Source organism: Sprattus sprattus, assembly GCF_963457725.1.
Source record: "Sprattus sprattus genome assembly, chromosome: 3".
Classification (NCBI taxonomy): domain Eukaryota; kingdom Metazoa; phylum Chordata; class Actinopteri; order Clupeiformes; family Clupeidae; genus Sprattus; species Sprattus sprattus.
Window position 1 is genome coordinate 4,020,677 of NC_137922.1, and position 21,699 is coordinate 4,042,375.

The window sequence follows — 21,699 nt, forward strand, 5'->3', positions numbered from 1 at the left end:
GCTCCATCTCACTCTCTATAGGCTCTGTTTGTTCTTAGTTATGACTTTGGAAACAGGCAAAACTAGCCACTGCACTATTCTTTTTTTCCCGTCATAATATGGATCTTTCTGAGCACTGGCTCTACACACTCGCTACCTTAACAGACTGAATCCATCTCTCTGTAATCCATTACGATCATGCAAGTGGCATGCATGCAAGTTTCAGTAAGATTAGAGTGTATTTACATTTTCATTTACACATTATCATACACTTTTGTCCAAAGCGACGTACAAGGGAGAGAACAGTCAAGCTACGAGCAATAGAGACCTAGTGTAACAATAAATACAATTTTACATAAGAAATAGGGAAAAAAAAGTGCAGGAATGTAACTGCTGTAAGTGCAAGTTAAGTACTTGTAGAAGTGCAAGTTAGGAAGAGAGGTGTTCTCTGAAGAGAGCTTCTTAAAGGAGAGGGACACCCCTGCTCTGGTAGTGCTAGGCAGCTTGTTCCACCTACAGTAAAATAAAACCTGGTGTAACAATAAATACTGCTTTTTGACCCTGGTTTAAAGCAGGAGAATGAAGTGAAGCAGTGATATCCAGGTCCACTTTGGCTGTGGAGAACAAAAACAAACATGTACGTACATACAGGCTCTGGTTTTTGACCCTGTACAAAATTACCCTGAAGTGTGGATTTTGGATATAAGCATGACAACATATTCTTGTCTGATCTGAAACATTTGCTTGCGCCAATCACAAACCCTCACTGCCCAACACTAATGAACTTATTTGGAAAAATAAATCATGTTCCCTTTGTTATATATAAGAGTGGTATGCCTATATTCTGTATTAGCAAGGCAGCAGGAGCAAACTTGTGTCTGGAAATCCTTGATATCCTCGAAGTTAAAACAGATCTAGGCAGGCTTAAAAAAAACAATACAATGTTATAAAAGACTCAAGTGCTTGGGAAAAGTGGTCAAACTGGTCCAACTTGAATTAAATAGTGAGCGGTAATAAACTAATGTCATAGATAAATTCACATACACAACTTCTCTTGTTATTTCCATTGAGACAAGGTAACCTGTTTACACTGAAGCAGAAGGAAAAAAATGTGCCCCACACAAGCGCATTTTCCACAATAGGGCCCTTTTCTGGGCATGGCTGCAACAGATTAGGTTGGCCCAGGTATTCAAATTCATCGACATAAACATCGCTCACAACCTCCCATATGTTATGCACTCCCCATTCATTCAGGCCAATGGGCACTGCTGCCCTTGTGTTTCACTTAGGCTTAGGGATCTGGTTCTTTCCTACCTTGACCACTGTCTCTGGGATATCCCTGGACAAGCGTCATTAGTATACCATTGCATCAAACAGATGAATACATTTAAATGTCCACTCTCTCCTGATGACCAATCCTTAGCTAAACAGACTTCCACACACCTGTTCGGTTCTGCATGCATCAACATCACCATAATGGCAAACAGTTCCCAAGAGTGTCTGCTGAAAACATTATCATTTAAGCACATTTTACGCTATACCTTTTTTACAAGCTAGGTAACTTTTTTTTGCTACCTACGCTTTAACCCTCCTCATCCTCTTCCTTCATCTCATTTGATGGTTCCCTAGGCTGGACATCCACAGATGCCTCCTCTCATCCACTTTCTCTCTGCTGGGTTCTACTAAAGGTTTATAAAAGGAAGTTTCCTTTGCCATAATCCATCACAGATGAGCTTGCTCTCTAGGGCATTTAAACCTTGGTCTCCATTGTTAATGGCTCTGTGTAAAAATATATAGATTTTTAATATCAAGATGATTGAATCAAGAGCAGGTAGAGAAGAAATCAAATATTCCTTTAAAAAAAGTCTTATTCACACAAAATGTAACAAAATGTATACATATTATTCATAGCATATTTCACACATTTCAAGTTGTCAGTGGACACAACAAAAATAGGTCTTGATCGGCACATTAAATATGCACTTAACCAATGACAAATACAAATGAGAACAACCAAGTTCCAAATGCTGAGAAGATGACCATTACTTTCAACATCACTGTATACAAAGAGTAAAATCAAAGCTCCTTTTTAACAAATCATATAGAGTTGATTTAGCAGCAATAAGGACACGGAAAGAGAACGGGAGGGAGAGAAGAAACATAGACAAAATCACATGATCAGTGATTAACTATTTACTTTCCACACAGCAGATCCTCCAGAACATGTCAGGTACTGTCGTTTAATCATTCTTAGTTTGCATGCAAGTCATGTGATGCTCCTCAAAATCATCATGTTAAATACATTTAAAATTCACACACTCGCACTGTCTCTTATTCTTCAGTAACGTCTGACATACAGTATTTACTGGAATGTTTTTGGACACAGCACAACTTTTATTTTCTTAGTATCTTAATACTACTATAAGAAATCAGCTTTCAGTTGTTGTTTAATAAGTTTTGACATGACATTCCTTGAAAGCTGGACACAGCTTGAGAGAAGTCTGTGACATTCTAACCATACACACCAGGTCAACATTGGCAGTACCAGCACATTCACCAGTTAGCAATGTTAGCATGGAACAAGCATAGAGAAGCAACATCTGTGGGCCAGTCATGTACTGGATTGACAGAATGGAAAGTAAGTTGGAGAGATTAAACTTGCTTTCACTACCCTGTTTAAATGTTGGATCCACCTTCACCTCAAAATCCAAAGAAGAGACACTCTGTCCATTAACCTCACCCTCCAGAGAAGAGACACTCTGTCCATTCACCTCACCCCCCAGAGAAGAGACACTCTGTCCATTCACCTCACCCCCCCAGAGAAGAGACACTCTGTCCATTCACCTCACCCCCCAGAGAAGAGACACTCTGTCCATTCACTTGCTCATGTTTCTTTCTCCAGCTTTTCTTCATCCTCTTGCCGTTTCTGCACAAAGCTAAGATGCTGCCCTTGTAGATTCCCCCCACCCTCCTTCACACTGCTTTCCACACCGGTCGACTGCACTGCTGCCCCAGCTGACAGCACCATCTCTGGAGAGAGAGGAGGCGCTCTGATTCTGTCCTGCACGACTCCCTGGTGCTTACCAGAAGAATCAGTCTGTATTGAAGCCTGATCCTCAGAACTAGCAGATGGAGCGCAGGGCCTGGATGAGGAAGAGGAAGAGGAAGAGCCACACTTCAGACGCTCCATGACTGTATTCTGCCATGTCATCACTGACTGAAGCTGTGTGAGAAAGGCCAAGGGGAGAGAATGAGTAAAGATGGATGGATGGACATTTGTGTATAGATAGAGCTAGACAGATGTGTTAGGTAGAAGAGCCATCACTAACCTGCTTCCAAAGACACTTCACAGCTTCCTCCTGAACTAACCTTTGTAGCCTTTCTTCTTCTTGTTGCTTGGTTACCCTTAACAGAAGACACATACATCAGCACACACGTGAGCACACAAAGTTCAAATTCTCTTGCATCGCCTACGTTTCAGTTGGCCTGAGGGACAAACATTCAAAATATTGTTCAAAATATTGTTCAAAATATTCACCTCTGAAGCTCCGAGCTCAAGTAAATGATGTGTTCAAAATATTCACCTGTGGAGCTCCGAGCTCAAGTAAATGATGTGTTCAAAATATTCACCTGTGGAGCTCCGAGCTCAAGTAAATTATGTGTTCAAAATATTTACCTGTGGAGCTCCGAGCTCAAGTAAATGATGTGTTCCTGCATTCGGCGCAGACGTATTTCTGCCCGCACCTCCTTGGCCTGGGGATTGTGAAGCCGTGTCCAATGCCCACGCCACCATGCTTGTATCCGCACTGCGGCTGTGTTTAGTGGGCACGGTGTGCCTCTCACATTCTCCTCAGGAACAGACTCTCCATTTCCCAACTGACACTGTTCTCCATTCACCATCAAAAAGTTTGTGTTGTTGGCCTGTGAATACAAGTTCTCTTCTCCCTCTGAATGCTTCTCTCCAGACATTAAAGTGGGGCTGCTATGTGTATGTGAGGGTATGGGTGAAGATTCCACTAGGCTATATGTGGATGTCTTTTGTCCATCTCTAGATGCCTTGCCATCTCTCCCAGGTTGCACTGGGATATAACAGTGGGAGGGGACGGCGTAAGGCTCTGTCTCATTGTCACTGTCGTCAGAGCGCATGGTCGTACATGAAGTGGAAGCCACCGGCAGGAAGAAGGATTCAGAGGAGAGCTGGGTGCCATGGAGTTTCTCCTCATCCGTTTGCACATCCTCCAACCTTAAGGACGAGGAGTCATTGTCACGCGGGGAAAGAGCCGTGCGAAAGACTGGCGTGACTGAGGGCTCACCCAGCCACGAGTTCACCTGGATTACTGCTTCTGAGGACAGACGGAAGAAATGCACACAATTCAATCAGAATTCGAGACACAGCTAAAAAAAAAGACAGATCATAAACTCAAAATATATAGTGCTGCCATCACATTGATCCACACACCTGCCCTTTGAATCAGTGCAGGTGGGTGTGCAGAGATACTTCCAGACGACTCATAGGTCTGCTGCTCCACATTAAAGGGGTTGGGGTAAGATAGGCTGGGCCACCCCTTATGACTCGACTTCAGCAGCTGCTTCTGGTGTTGCCTAAGAGAGCCCAGTCAGCAATGATGATTCATGCATGAGTCAATGCAACTACCAAAGGATTTCCTCAGAAATTGAGCCCAGGCCTCGACACGCCAAGAGCAAGTTACTAAAGGAAAACATTTCAACTACTTCCAAGAAAGGGTGAGTATGTATGATACCTCTGTTTGTTGAGGATCCTTTCCAGCTTGGCGTCCTCTGCAGACTGCGATGCGGAGGTCAGAGGGCACACAGACGCCAGGTACTGCACCAGCTGCTCGTGTTGCCCTGGGCGAAAGCTATGCCCTTTGCCCTGACTGTACATCCACTCTGCCTTGAGTCTGTATCAGAACACAAAAAAACGGGATTAAATCAACACAACGAGCCTTAAAGCAACAGTGTACTGACCACTTTTTGAGACACGTTTTACCCGCAACTTGTTTTGGTATCATCTTCAAATTAATTTGGATGATCTATACCAGGGGTGCTCAAATTCTTTCTCGTCAGGGACCAAATATTAATCGGAGTGGGGGGCCGAGGGCCAAAACCAGAGTTTCATGTTAGGTCATGCCCCATTATATTGAAATGTATTGCATATATGTACCCAATTAACATTACCATTAATATACCCTGGATGGGTAAAATGCAGAGATAAAATTCAGAGTGTGTGTGTGTCACTATCTCTGCCGTAAAACAGTCACTAGTCACTAGGGCTCATTTCCATTTCCATATGAATCTTGTTCCAACAGACTTAATGAAGGCGTGTCTGCCCTCTATTGCCCCTCTGACAACCTCAATAATGAACACTTCTCTTTCCCCATTCTGGGTTCTGGTCAGTGCATTTACTGCAGCAGTTCTTTCCTTGTTTCTGGGATATCCCCTACTATAAGTATATCTACCAGTGGCCTTGTGTTACGCAAATTAATACCTTTATATGTAAACCCCTTGATCATATGCTAAGCTAAACAGGCTTTCATTAACCTGTTGGGTTCTGCTGGGGTTCTGGATGCATCAGCTGGACCAAATAGGCTACAGCTTATTCCAGAGTAAAACTAATTAATGTTGAATAGCATGAGACAAATCTAATATTGCGTTACAAGCTTAATATCATTGTTTCGCATCACTACACTGTACATGGGCTATTGTATTGGGGAAAGGAGTGAAAGTATTCACAAACCAAACCTGGTAATTCCATATAAAATAGAGCTGACCTATTCTGCTCCCACAAGGTGCACCACAGCAAGTGCAAGAATGTCTGCTGACAGATTTAGCATTTCAGATGTAAGCTATAACATTTTCGATTCAGTACCTAGCACTGAAGTTGCTAATGTGTTTCAATAAACGAACTTGCGATATGGGATGTATTGATCTTGGAAAAATAACTTACCTTGTCATGGAATCCCTGATACACAACATAGGTCAGTTCAAATGGATGTGGCTAAGGCCTTTTAAAACAGGTGTTAGATTTCAGTGAAGTTGATATAATCAAGCTGGCTTCCTGACCTTTTTGTATTCAATGAGATTTAATCACGGTATTCATTCAATGTGATTAAATCAGGGTCAAAGTCCTAATTAGCAATCATCCACTCAAAACTGGTACCTACCTCCAGACACAACCATATCCCATATGTCATTGTTTACAATGTAAAATGTATTGTATAAAAGATGTGACCCTCTGTTAGCATTTTGAAGGATTCCTCTCGTGCACCATACGAGTGGATTGTCCTGTGACGCTGGAATATACAGATGGTTTATGTCGGACACTTTCCCGAGTTCCTGATTATGCAAACCTGACCTTGGATCAAAGACTCAGACAGACTTCTTTCACAGGTCTGACAAGATCCATCCAGCCCACTCACCCTTCCTTCTGGGACACAGCGTATCCATCTAGGAGCTTCAGGTTCAGACAGCGGCTCACCACATACGGCCTATAGTCACACCCTGGCACCGTGGACGTGCTCATCACACAGGGGTTACTGATGATGGACAGCTGCTCAAGGCTGCTGAGAGAGGCCAGGAAGGAGAACTGGTGGAGAGGAAGACACAGAAAAGAGGGCCGTTTAGAATAAATGACAATAGAATGGCAAAAAAAGAGATATGAGAGAGGCTAAATGAAAAAGGCTAATAGAGAAGGTCCTTTCCAGAAGCAGGCAAATGCACTGAAGTATTCACACCAGTACCTCGTTAAGGTCTCTTATCTCATTTTCAGCCAAAGACAGTAATGTGAGGTTTGAGGGCAGGTATGCCGGAACAGACCGCAGAGTTGTGATGGTGTTTCCATGGAGATGCAATGCCTAGGGAAAAACATACCATCACATTTTTCAAAATGTTCATCACGTTATCATACCAACACGATAATAAAGTTTCCATAAAGCTTAAAGCTTCCTTTCAATTAGTACACTGACAAATAAAATTACTGTTTCATCAAAAGTCCTTCCATTTCCTTCATGCTTTGTTGTTTAGACGGTTATTCATTTCCTCACAGAGCTGCAGCGACAACAGACGCTACAAGATTTTTCTTCACAACTGAGTGGGTTTGCGTTCTTCTTCACCTAATATCTCTAGCTTAAATATCTAATCTAATCATATTTCGTACACAGCTTCCATGTGCCATTTTGAAAGGGTCTATGAAAATTGGCCATTTACACGGGCAAATATTCACTGCTGAACATCGCTGGCAGTTGGCGGCCATTTTAATGAGTGAGCCAATTCACACTTGATCAAATGAGGTGTACAATGAAGTGTACAACATTTCACATTTCTAAATTAAGGGGTTCTTGAGATATTGACATGTGTCAGTAGGAGTGCGCCTTAAACAACATTTTGCGTGTGTCCTAAGAATGTTATGGTGATTTATTTACCTTTACATCAAAATATATTAGCCATAGCCATTATGGGCCACGCCTTCCAATTTGATTGAAGCGTAAATTTGAAAAACCATTTTTGTTTGTCAGCATGGTCTGTGACTTCCAAATTTCGTTACGATCAGAATAATGTCCTTCGAGGGTTTAGGTTTACTTTCATTTTAAATCTTTTTGAAAATTAAGCAGGCAGAAATTGGCGGGAATGGTTCTGTTAGATTTGGGAACCTGCAGGGACTCAGGACATTTCTTTTTTGTTCCAACCCATACAGCGGCCAATTGACATTTAAGGAAATGTGATCAAAGTCAAAGAGGCCAAGTATATAGTATACAAGTATGTATACCAAATTTCAAATTTTACGTGAAGCGGCTCGAGATATTGACATGTGTCAGTTGTAGCGTCCCCTTTCGCAAAATTAGGAGTTTTTCCAAAGAATGTTGTGTTTATGAAGGTTGGTTACGTTTGGACCTTCACATAAGGTCATAAGGTCATAGTGTCTAAAGGTCTATAGATGATATCAAATGTCATGACAATCAGATGAACGGCCTTGGAGGAGTTGCTTTTACCATCACTTTCCATCTTTTGGTGCAAATTAGCTTGAATGAATGTGTCAGATTTAGGAGCTTTCAAGGAATCAGAGGAAAAAAATATTTTATGTTCTTACCCATACGGCCATAAGCCATGTGAGCGAAAAGGTACAAGTGCTATAGGTACAATAGGAATCCAGCAACAATAAGAAGTAGAAAAATCAGAACAACCACAATATAATATATAGGTATCAAGCAGCTTTGACGCTTGTACCCTTAAGAAGAAAAACCTGAGCTAATACAGTAGAGATCCAGCAGCTTTGCTTAGAGCCCTAAAACTAGAATACCATATTTCCCACAACATATATAAACTGCATATACTATTTTACAAACCTGTGTATTGACCGGACCCGTGAATTCACTGCAGTTTATTCAGCATGACACATAAAACTAAATGCCATGGTGTTCTGGTGTGAGCGCTACTAGTCTTATAAAAGTTGTACGAAGTTGTTATGGTGTTGTGTGAGAACGGATGGTATAAATGTTTAAGTCGAATTGTTAATCGCTCCCCTGTCGATAGTCTAGTACAATAAACAATATTTTGCAGTGGGCATCGCAACCATTCAGAATGTGTTTGAGAAGGGTAAGGGGGAGCATGGACCTCTAGGCAGTAGTTATCTAGCAGTCGTTACAGTCTCCTCAATTTTCCTTTTTTTATTAATTATAATAGGAAAAGGTAGAAACTCTCAGGGTGCCTGTGCTGCTTTCTATTACTTCATATTCACACATATTAACATGAGTTCATGTTAAAACACGAGACCAGCTGCCAACTGTGAAGATGGTTCCCTAAGCTAGAGAGAGCTAGGATACATTGTATCTAGGTTAAATGACACAAAACCTTTGACACCTCTCACAGAGGTTCACACGCTTCAGCACTTCTCTAACAGATACATGGGTTATCTGTCCCCTGTTAGTTATACCGGATACAGAAATGGGATTCGTATGTGAAAGACAGAGACAGAGACCCATTCACCCTTTACCTGGCAGAGTTACTTTGTGCGTTACTAACTACCAGGCAACAGAAAATGCATTCCCATGTAAGGCTGCACTGAGTGCTAACCACAATTTTGCAGAAATTTCAGAAATCAAATGTATTCATCGCAGCTAAAAGTCTGGAAATAGTATTGAAAGCATTATGCATACTATACCCAGACACTGTCTTTGTTGTGTGTATTAAATACATTAAATAAATAACAGTTAACACATTTAAGTAAAAAAATTCATCCATCAAAAACGGTGTAAAAGTATTGTAGGCACTCTGCAAGACCAACATAGTGTACACCCGCACATAAATTCAAAACATATAGGGATAGTGATAATACATGTAGATATGAATACCTTTAGGTTAGAGAGCTTCGTAAGGTCACCAATGACAGAGATGTTGTTGTCTGAGAGGTCTAAAAACTGCAGTCCAACACAGTTGTTCAGCTCGTCCATCACCTAAGCAAACAAATCAAACACAAGAAGAATACAAGAACACACATGCTTACTACTCCTATTCACTTATGATAAGCAAACTCTTCCCATAATGTTTTGCAAGTTTAACACTTTGCTGGAAAAGCAAGCCAGGAACGGCTCACGCAGAAGCATGTGACATATCACAAGATGACTACTTCAGGTTTTGGAGAGCAATGCCGAAAAATCAGGTTTTATTACTAGTCTACTCAGTGTTTCCCCTAGGTTTACAGCTTAGGGGGGGCGGCAGGGGCGCGGCGCGCCGCGGCGCACGGACACAAACACTAAAATGAATTATGATGTTCATGTGTTTCTAGTAATGACAGTAGTCAATATAACATCTTACAGTAACAGTATGCAACAATTATACTTCAGGATTAGGGGTTAGGATAAGCAGTTTTACTTAAAAAATAAGTATAATTTTACATGTTTTATGGTAAAGGTAACCTTAAATGACTTATTTAGTGATCTGGCGCTATATTTATAAAAAATAATAAAAAAAATGTTTTACTTGAGCTTCCAGGTGGGGCAGGCGGGGCCGTTGGGGGGGCGGGGCGCCACCCTAATATCATTGTAGGGGAAACACTGCTACTATTGCAAGGCTGTTCTGAAATGTGTTATTGCAGCTTATTGGGGATGTAGCTTAGTGAATCAGTTAGAATATACAAACTCATAAAATAGAAGTTTGGTTATTTTGGGCAGCTATCTGGAGAAGGTCATTCATCCCATTGCAAGAATGAACACAAACTAGCTCTGAAACAACTGGAAGTAATTCATTTCCTGGGTGGAATCTCATACTACTTGCTAATGGGTCAGAAAAAGTGCAGGGTAGACTGCTCTATACCACTTTAATCAAGAAGGACTATCTTGAAGGATACCAAAAAAATACAAATCAAGCCATAAACTCTTAAAGGCAGAGTCTGGCGTTCAGTTTCAGTTTCGCGAAGGGTGTTGATGTCGGAGTCCAACAGGCCGTCAAATTACACCCCTGCCTTCCATGCTCCTGAAGCTGGGATTGTTTATGTCTTGGTCTGAGCCACTATGTTTGATTCCAGAGCCAGAACTATGTACAGAAACTGTGACTGGACAGCCAGGCGACCATGAGGAATGATTAGTTGAATATGAAAAAAGGTTTAAAGGAATAGAATTGCGGACTCTACTCTTAACCAATCATATAAAATTGAAGTTTACGTTGTCAGCTTTACAAGTTTTAAACAATTGAGATATAAAGGTCATCATTCAAATTGTAACCAAATTAGGACAGCAGTGCTTAAATACCAACCTGTCGAAACACATCATGGGTATTTGAAAAACTTCTGTATTCTCGAATATCCAAGCATTCCAGTTACCTTGAGATTATTGCCAGCAAGGTTTAGCCACTCCAGGTGAACCAAGTCCTTCAGGCCCTCAACGTAGCCGATGCTATTGTTAGGCAGGTTCAGCAACCTGAGTTCTCGGAGCTTCGACACCCCCATCATCCGCACCAGCCGATTACTTGCCACTGACAACTTGAAGAGAGAACACCAAGTCAAAAAGTTAATTCCACGTCAACTCAATTTCCAGGAATGTTTCCACAACAAATTCTGCATTTTTAATGAGAGATCAAAATATTCAGTGACGACAATATTTTACCATTTCAAAGTATTATTTACTAAGTCAGGGAAGGGGGTTACGGGAAAATGGCATAAATAAACAAAGGGCTATTATAAAGTACATTGTAGGCATGTTAGTAATAGGAATAGACCCAGAACTGTAGCTTGGATCAACTTCAGTACATGCAACAGAGTCAGATATCGTTTTCTAGGTGTGTGATATTTTGATGTCCTATACTATGGTAATTATACTACTAGCTTTTATACATTATACATATGATTACTATAATATTTTCCCATCGATGGCCAGTCTCAGATAAGGCTGTTATTGAAACGCCTTCACTGCTGACGATGACACGGACAGTTTTACGGACAGTATATAATAAAGCTCCTGCTCAAATAACCCAAATTAATCTAAAAGTAATTTGAAAACATTGAAGTTAAATATAGTTGTTATGTAGATACAATCACTTTTGTCCATTTAATTTAATGCAGACATAGTCATCGTCTGTGGCATGTATACAAATGCTGATCAGGCCCAGTTGATTCGGATTTTGGATAGAGATTTCAATGACTTAAGAAGAGGGTTTACTGTTGGGGCACGGATGGCAAGAGCGTCATCACAAATACTGCTCGGTGTTTCAATAGGAACCAGTGACTTAGGTGAAATCTGCATTTAAATCTAAGGAAAAGACATCAGTAAATAGGGTCCGAAATTGTGGTTGACAGCACATATTTGATGACTGACGCTGCAAGGTCTAAGAAGTAACTCTTCCCATACTGAGAAGGCCTACGTTGGACGTGATCAGCAAAAACGGTCCGTCAACAATTACATAGAGAGGGACATTATAGTGGGGTTACAGAGAATCACAACATTACAATACAGAGGGACATGGTGATACGAGATCATCTGTCACCATATTCCTGGCAAGTGAGCAGGTGTATGTGTGGCGTACACAAGGACTACAGGCCTGAATGCTTGACCCCTTATGAGAGGAAGGCTCTGATATGCTTGGGTTTGGGTCCACCAGTCCCCTTAGAGGTCACTGCAAATCAATATAAAGTTGTTCTAAGTGATCACCTTTATCCCATCATGAAGCATTTATATCCTGATGGGAGTGGTCTCTTTCAAGATAGCAATGTCCCCAGGGGGTCACACAATGGTTTGATGAAAGTTAAAACGAAGTGTCTCATATGCTATGGTTTTTCACAGTCACCAAATCTCTACCTAATTTAACACCTAGGGGGAGATTTTGGACCACACTCTCCAACACCAACACCAACACCATCACCAGTACAGTAGAGTTCCAGACACCTGTTGACTCAATGCCAAGGAGCACTGAATCTGGGCAAATCATGGACCAAGTAAAAATGAAATTAAGAAAATATGCATTTATGTTTAATAGCCAGGGCTGTAGTCTACGTGATACGCAGGTATACGCCGTATTACCACCTAAAACGTTTGTGGGTTTGCGTATATCCACTAAAACCTATGTCTCCACTAAAACCTATGCCAGGGGGGAGCTGTGGCACCGACCCATCACAGTATACCCACCACAGAAAACTAGACTACAGCACTGTTAATAGCCCATATAAATATTTATATTTATATATATCTATATATATAATATATTTAATTAACATGATTTGACATGATCCAACATACCTGCTTAAATACAATATAAATTATACTGTTTATCGTGACCACATGAAAACTGTCATGTACAATAGAGGTGTAAAGGTACGTGTATTCATCCCGAACCGTTGTGGTAGAGACGTTATGGTTCGATGCATGCAGTTGTACGGAAAAAACCTGCTAGCCCGTGTGCCAAGGTTGATAAACGTAATGCGGGAACCAAATTTCACAAGCACGTCTTGACTTGTGTGTACCGTTCCACTCCTATTGTGCAATATTAGACTACTGTTCAACGAGGAGCATAGTCTATCCTGCTGTATACCTGCTTAATTTCTGTGCCTTTGTCGAGGTTTTCCAACTTAATGATGTTGTTGTTGTCCAAAATAAGTGTGTGAATGTCCGCACAGGAAAAGGAGTCTGGGTCCAGTTTGTTAAGGCCTTGGCCTGAGAGGTCTACCACCAAACCTAGAGGGAGAAAAAGGGGATTTTAATTAAAGTATCCTCAGACACATTTTCCCATTCCAAAGTGTCTAGAAGCATTTTCAGATACCGAAATCTGTAAAACTCTTGTGCCTATCCAGTCAAAATGTCAGGCCACTGGCCACCTGAAGAATACGAGTCTTTGTTTTTTTTTTTAGAATTAATCATCAATAATTCTAGAGACAATATTGATCATCTGGGTCCAAGTTGCCTTAGCAAGCCACATGACAGAATTAATTAATTCTGAGATACTCCGTTCAAAAGCGGATAGAGAATAACAATTATATTATATATAAGTAAAAGCAGGCTTGACATTTGTAGGTTGGTTCTTGAGATACTACAATATATCTGTAAAGCAGCAATACGGAGTTGTGTTCCAAAACTTGTAGGCTAACTGCCTAAAAAGCATGCAAAAACCTTGCAAACACCACCAACAGCCCAGCTGACACTGATAGAAGCTTGCCAACACACACAGAACTGGTGTCTTTTGGCAGTATAGCTGGCAATGGCATGCGGTTGAAAGCTTTTCTTCCATATTTTCCAAACAGAACTACATAGGGCATATCCTGGATGGTTAGTGGGGAAGACACAGGTGTTTATCTATACTTAACATGACCATATGCTATCAAAATAAATTTGAGGATGGTACCTAAACTAATTGCTTATAAAAGCATGCAAACCACCGTGCAGAGGTATATTTCTATCACAAGAAATTGGACATACGGTCAATGTGGGCAACCCTGAACATTTTCAGTGGCTCGTTTATTTCAAGCAACTTGCTGAATCAACATTCCTTGAACAACTGCTGGCAACAGGTGGGAATGGGTCAAATAATATCCTGAGCTTTAAGGGGATCTGAGACAAAAAAAAGATTTTTGTTTCTAAACTATATGGGTCTTGGAAATGCAAAAATGCTTATTTTTGGTGCATATTTTGGGGAAGTCAAATCGCGTTTATTCAAATACAACAGCACAGGCGCTAGCCAATCAAATCGCCTTTATGCTAATATCCCGGGATAGACAGGCTGGAAAAAAAAAGATGGCGCACCAAAATTGGAAAGTGGTCGTATTTGTACATAAAATGGTCAGCTAACTAAGTGTAATTTAATAATTACGTTTGCATACAGGTACGTATATAGTGAAAACTGTATAGTGTGGATATAGTCCTCTCTTCTCCAAGACATTCCCTTGTGAAAAGGTTTTGTCAAGCTTTGTGTCAAGATGGGGAGGGCAACATGCATGTGACACATATTACCTAAATACTACTGTACCTAAACCTCTGCAGAATTCAAACAAATGTGTATGGACTGGAGATTTTTTATTTCCCTCAAAAAGGTGCTCTCGTTCCCAAAAAGCCCCTGGTCGCACGCAATGTTGCCCTGCTCCTCCTCAAAACTGTTGGTCTGCACTCAATTATACTGCTGCTAGCACAAATGCCATGTCCTTCAGTTTGTGTTTTTCTCCTCGCACTCAGACTGCTTGTGTGCATTCACGGAGCTTCTCTTGTGTGCTCTTGGAACTTCGTGTTAACAAACAGCAAATCAAATGAAATGTAATCGCAGAAAAAGGTGAGAAGAATAAGAAGAAGAAGCCTAGGAATAACAATACAGGGCATTTCATGCACTGTAATGAAATGTCCTGTTCTACTGAGGAGTGGTGAAGTGGTGAAGGCTTTTGAGCATGGAGCTCAGACTGAAGCTTCACGGTGAATAAAACGAGATTGGATCAAATCAGTTCTCCCTTCACTCCATGTTACCAGAGTGTTTAAAAACCAATCCGATTTTGAGACTCGCATTAATCCATAAAATATTCAAGATATTTTATGCCCCAAGTACGACAAAATCAAATTTCCAGACTTTTCCAGACCTGGAAGATGGGATTTAACAGGATTTCCATCACCGTGGGAACCCTACTGTTGTCTTTATATAAACATGTTGCTACCAATATGCTTCAGCAGAAAAAGACAGACTACATCGTGTCACTTGCCTCGGGCAACATGAGTGACTTTAAGAGTGATATCCATGCTTACAGACCACTCTGAGACACACCCTGCGTTACAGCTTTAGCGCCAAAAAAACACTTTTAAGTCTATGCAACAGCTATCAAATCCTTGATTTGACGGTGTGATTGCTGTCAGAGCACTGGTGACAAGCAGTCATCAAAAATTCAAACCCCTACCGCCTTAATTTTAAAAAATGCTAATTTTTTTTTTATATATATATATATCGTTGTTTGTTTGTTTACTAGGCTGTGTTATATTTGTAATTAATAATAATAATAATAATTTATTTTATTTATATAGAGACCAACAAGTTAAGTACAGTTGATACCATATATCTATAAATATTTGTAATAACAGCTTATTGGAAATTAGATCTACCGTCAATGTATCTTGGAGAATTAAATAAAGGTTGAATGAATGTACCCTTGTCCTCGCCCTTTCATGCAGAGAAATGGTCTTTTCAAGTCTTAAGTCTGAGGGTTAGCGTTAGGTCTGGTATGAATGTGATGGTTCAACAGACCTTTATATTTTCCTCTTTTGTTTTGACATGTGTCTACTTGGTAGCTGATAAACCACTGTTGCTGGAACATTTCATCACGTAGAGACCACAAATGTGTCATATTTGTAAAGCGCCTGCTTCCACGCCTAAAGCAAATCAGGCTCCTCGCACACTTTCAGAATGCCTTTCTAGTAAGAAGTTAATAGTAGAAACATATGGCTCAAGTTACGGCAAACAGAATTCTATTACCCCAGAACATTTTGACTGCTGGGGGTGTTAATATCATGATTTCAATGCTTACCCATGTTTGTGGTTATAATAAATCAACGGAATGTCCATTTTTGAAACAATGTTTAAACATGTTAACTGTGGCAGAACAGTCATGCCGCCGGAACACACATTAATCATCTTTGCAGTTTTAATTAAGGAAAATAAAAGCATTCACATTATGGAAAATCCATAACGTCACATCCATAACACATCATTGAAGTTTATAACAAATGGCTAAATGTGTTTTATCACACTTTACATTGCTGCATCAACACTGTGTAGCTTACACTTACTCTATAAAGTGTCATGGACATGACTTGACTGTGTAAATCACTTACACAGAGGCTTCTTAGTTCAACCCAAGATGAGCATATGAATGGCTACATCATTTCCCTGCCAATATGGAGAATTCCGAAAGATAAACATCTTGTTGAAAACTGGAGTCCATTTATCCTGTTATTGAAACATAACATACTTTTGACTGGACTGGATCCTATGATCTTCGATGTTGGTCAGAGCGTTAAGTATAATTTATGCATACTTTTTATTATTCGAAATCCCGATGCTGTTTGTGTGGAGTTGATGCACAAATACATTTGACACCACTCACAAATAAATGTCTCAGGGTTCACAAACATAATCACTGTTACTTAAGCAATAAGCCCCAAGAGGCCGTGCTTTGCGCTGATTTTAGAACAGGTAAGGGAGTTGTTAGGCACGACGCGAAGCGCAAAGCACGGACTCGCGGGGCTTATTGCTTTTCTAAACCTGTTACTACACATATTTGATATGGTTTCATAAAGACAATTCAATTTAAGAAACAATAGTTTAATGATAAACCGTCATTCTTCCGCCACTAAAAATTATAGTTCCTAAATAAATCGTTGCCACGCAACCCTTGAAGCAACGCAACAGCCAGATGGAACACTGGGTATGAAATGCGCTATATGAATGCCTTGCCATTCGCTGCGCAGTAATATGGAATGTAATCAGGTCAAATTGTAAGGTAATGCTGGATTTTACAACGGCTTTTAGCCAATCACAATCAAGGATTTGAACAATCAGGTTTAGAAATGTATTTACAGACTTACAAAAGTGTATTTATAAACCAATCACAATTTATGAACATCCCTGCATATATTTGTCGATTCTTGGGACTTTCCTGATGCGACTCGGTTCACCAAATGCATTTCTTTGAAAAGGACATTCTCTGCAGCCTATCAGATGTCTCTTACAATTTTAGCCAATGACATAAACTTGAGGGCATGATTGAATGAGACCACACTGTGTTCCATCTGCAGTGTCCAGTTATGTGGACTACTACACCATGACATCTGCATTTCATTGATTACACAAAGAGGAATCCAATCCATGTTTTAATGGCGTCTGGTAGCTGCTCACCAAGTGGGGATATAATGTGCTTATCTTGTTAAACCTCGACATACGTGATTAGCCTGCTTGAACTACGAATATTTGAAAGAATGGGCAATCATTTGACCTGCCATCTCAAGCAAGTTGCTTTTCCCAAGGAGAGCAGCTGCAAAGGGCATTCTAACCTGCTGGGTAACCACTGGACTAACCCAGCAAAATCAGTTGCTATTTTAACCCAGCCACTGGGTAATTAGGACTAACCTAGGCCATCCTCATTGGTTAACATTAAGTATAAGATCCAATAAATTGGACCAACAATGGTGAGCTACCAAATCCAGACAGATAGATGTATTTCACTCAGTAACTTCAAACCATATTAATTAATATCAAAATGCAATTCTTCGTCAGAACGAGCTTAACATTTTCTCTGAGTCAACTTCTCCTTCAAAGCAAATGTAGCATAATACCAAATATCTAGGCTAATATTAAATTGCAGGTATCCTAAACTTAAATAAAACAAGCTAGACAGAAAGACTTCAGACAACGGATTTTTATTTAACAACATAACGGATTGGTTTTAAAAATGTGTTACATTCTATCATGAGGGGAAATTCCACCATCCCATCTGTTTTTAGTGAAACTAGACTCTGTAAATCAAAAACACAAGATAGACAGGCATCAGTAACTATTTATATTAGCCAGTAATGGCTAGAGAAGCTCTTGTACCACAGCGAGAATTTAAAGTCCCATTGAGTTGAGTTGAACTAACATGTCACTTAGAAATAGGCTTAGAATAAGACAATATGGGGTTGAACTAGTTTAATGTTAGGCTAAGCACTACCAAACATTAGCTAACACCAACATTTGCCAGCAAACTGCAATAGTCCATCAATCAATCACTTCACAAATGTCATGTCTGCACTGGATTTTACAAAAGTAAAATGTATACAAACCTTTAAATCCAAAATCGGCCTGTTTTCCAGTGCGTGTTTAAAAATGCTGGATAGGATCGATGGGAGAATAGAATAACAACAGTTTTTTATAACTTGTTACCTTGCTTTAACTCCTTTCTCATTATTTGATCTAAATCAACCAAAAGCTGTAAAGTCTCAACACTCTGGCCATCAGCCCAACTCCTTACTTTGGGTAATCGGTTGAATGCATATGTATGGTGTAGTAGTGGTAGTAGTCCAAATAGCAGGACATGTATAAGCATATGTAACACAATGTGGTCAAATTCAGCCAGACCCTCAAAGTTATTTCCAAGAGACATCTGATAGACTGCAGAGAATGACCTTTTGAAAAAAATGCATTTGTGAATTAAGCTGCTCCAGGAAAGTCTCAAAAATCTACAAATATGCAGGGATTTTCAAAAATCGTAAATGGTTTGTAAAGGCTTGTTTGTGCAGCATTTACATTTGTGAATTAAGTGACTTTTATTTGTGAAATATTCTAACGCTATATATTTTCCCATAGAGGAAATTGTTTATACACAGCACCTAGTATTTAGACAAAATATGGCTGCTTTTTGTAGTTGATCTAGTAGGTCTATAGATTGGAGTTACGGTATTGATACATGCAAGCAGGAAAAGTTTTGTATTCCATTCATATTCATATTCTGTAAGAGGCAGGCAATTGTGATGTAGACGAGCAAATTGGGTGAAGCACTCGAAATTTGTATCCTATGCAAATGAGGAGCCAATTTTGAAAGACTATGGCGTCATTCGATGGTTTAATTTGCTAAAAGGTAAGCTTGGAGGGACTGTGACTTATAATATTTATTTTAAATAATAATTATTATTATGTATATGTTACTGTGAGTGTACTGGTAGCAGAAACCAAGGAGGTAAGTGGGATGAAGTGGAAGTGGCCAAAAATAATTAACCCTAATTGACAAAACTACGATAACTGGAACACATCTATAAGTGTGGCTCAGGCAACGTTCATTTTTCATAATGAAAAAAAAAGTGACAATAAATGGCTGTAGCTTCATTCAGAAGCTTCTACTTTCAGTGCAAGTGACTGGATTTCCCACAACATAATATAGCTCTGATGTCGTTACCGGGTTTATTACAGCTATCTCACAGTGTGGCTTGCAATACATTATAATCGACGAAAGCTCAGTCTGCTAGCGCATTTGAAAGGGCACAGACGTACGTTTTTGTCGCGCACTCTGATTGAATGCAGAGATTCGTTGGACGTTTTGCCTTGTTGACATGGAAACGGTCATCTGGCTAATTCACGTTTTTTAGCATCCTTGATAGCTAGCAGTGCCAGATGTGAAGTTCGTATTTGATGAGTTTATTGAACGGTCGGTCGGATATAGTTTCTATATTACTGAATTGTTACGATACAATATGTGCCGTTCAGGATTGTTCTGCCCGTTGTCAGTGGCCAATACGGCTTGATTAGCTTACTAGTGTGTACAGTAAGTTAGCTAGGTAGCGCAGTTGCCATAGAAATTATGCGTCCTGCTTTGAGCTGGTTTGACATGAGCGACGGAATATGAAAGCCCCTAGGTGCTGTGCCATTGCCATGGTTGAGCAACACAACTGACCTGGACTTTAAATTCAGCATAATTTGCCATCTAATTTAGCTAGCTAATGTAACCTACGATGACGAGATTTGTCTATTAAGCTAATTCTCAGGTGCACATGCCGCGAGAAAATATGTATTTAAAAATATATTCAACATTACCATCCATTGTTTTAGATTGCATGCTGGAAACGGTTGTAAGACGTTGCTCCGTTGTAGCCATACCAGAGACTGTTCCCGCGAGTCTGTCCTGTCAGGCAGTTCTGTGGAGCTAGTGACAATTGGCGTGAATATGGCGGCGAAAAGCATCAAATAAATGCCAGCTGTAGCTGCCAAATGTGAGGACCCTGCCTGATGTGAGTCCGCCAATAGGATGTCTAGAGTCCGCCGCTGCCTGATGTGAGTCCGCATGCGCAAACACAAACGGTTTACGGCAGAAGGCTCAGGAGCAAACTATCCAAGACGTGCATTCTCATACATGGTTTAATATCAACGTATCTGGCTTCTCTTAACGCATAATGTAGGTTTATTTAACGTAGTGTTTTATAATTTTGTCAACGGTTTCCAGCATATGGCTCAGTGTCAACATATGGGGCTATGTTGTATTACTGTTACTAGTAGGCTAATGAATGCACTGCTTAACTAATAATTCAATAAACATGAAGCTTAACATCATAAACCTTGGTGGATTTCAAACGTAAACAAATGCGCTTGTCATTCCACTTCATGCTGTAGCCTACACCACTGGCATTACCTGGCTCGTTGTACTACAATAGTGTCGCAAAGTTTGCGCATGCGGCCTCACATCAGGCAGGTCCTCACATTTGGCAGCGACACCCGCTGTAGCTGCCAAATGTGAGGACCTGCCTGATGTGAGGCCGCATGCGCAAACTTTGCGACACTATTGTAGTACAACGAGCCAGGTAATGCTGGTGGTGTAGGCTACAGCATGAAGTGGAATGACAAGCGCATTTGTTTACGTTTGAAATCCACCAAGGTTTATGATGTTAAGCTTCATGTTTATTGAATTATTAGTTAAGCAGTGCATTCATTAGCCTACTAGTAACAGTAATACAACATAGCCCCATATGTTGACACTGAGCCTTATGCTGTAAACCGTTGACAAAATTATAAAACACTACGTTAAATAAACCTACATTATGCGTTAAGAGAAGCCAGATACGTTGATATTAAACCATGTATGAGAATGCACGTCTTGGATAGTTTGCTCCTGAGCCTTCTGCCGTAAACCGTTTGTGTTTGCGCATGCGGACTCACATCAGGCAGCGGCGGACTCTAGACATCCTATTGGCGGACTCACATCAGGCAGGGTCCTCACATTTGGCAGCTACACCTGCCTCAAAGTTTTTTTTCCCGGTTTTGCTGCTTTCAGTTAGCAGCGTGAAACCAGTGTATGTCACTTCCGGTCTCAATTTCTAGATGGGAGACGGTCAAAAATTCAAAGTAAAAGACCAAAGGAAGAAACGATCACACCTTTAGTTTAAATTTCATTTAAGCATTTTGACATTTAATGCTCTAAAAACATATGTTGGCCTAACACATTGCTCCAATGTTGGTAGCCTAGGTTTTATCTCTATGCATTAGTGTGGTATATCAAACAACCCCAATTTCCCAATTGTTCAGAGAAATGTCTGAGCTTAAAATAAAATAACATAACTACATACTACATCTCACGGATCTTCTCACTACATCTCACGGATTTCCATTCCCAATAGCATGGAATAATAATATTTACAATAAACTGATGCTGCAAAAGTTGTTACTACAAATTGTACCACCTTAATATAGGGGTACAATCTCTTTATTATCGGCTGTAGAACATGATTCTGAAAT

General features: G+C 40.2%; 1 protein-coding gene across 1 annotated transcript; it reads right to left on the reverse strand.

The window, feature by feature from the left end:
• Positions 1-2,863: 2,863 nt before the first annotated feature.
• Positions 2,864-20,154, reverse strand: cep97 (centrosomal protein 97; the record flags this gene model as incomplete). The annotated part of the gene is given in 12 exon segments (XM_080834317.1): positions 2,864-3,202; positions 3,309-3,384; positions 3,656-4,322; positions 4,439-4,581; positions 4,740-4,898; positions 6,417-6,583; positions 6,738-6,851; positions 9,345-9,446; positions 10,811-10,969; positions 13,012-13,154; positions 20,008-20,095; positions 20,098-20,154. Coding segments are annotated over 12 exon segments (2,214 nt in total).
• Positions 20,155-21,699: the final 1,545 nt, after the last annotated feature.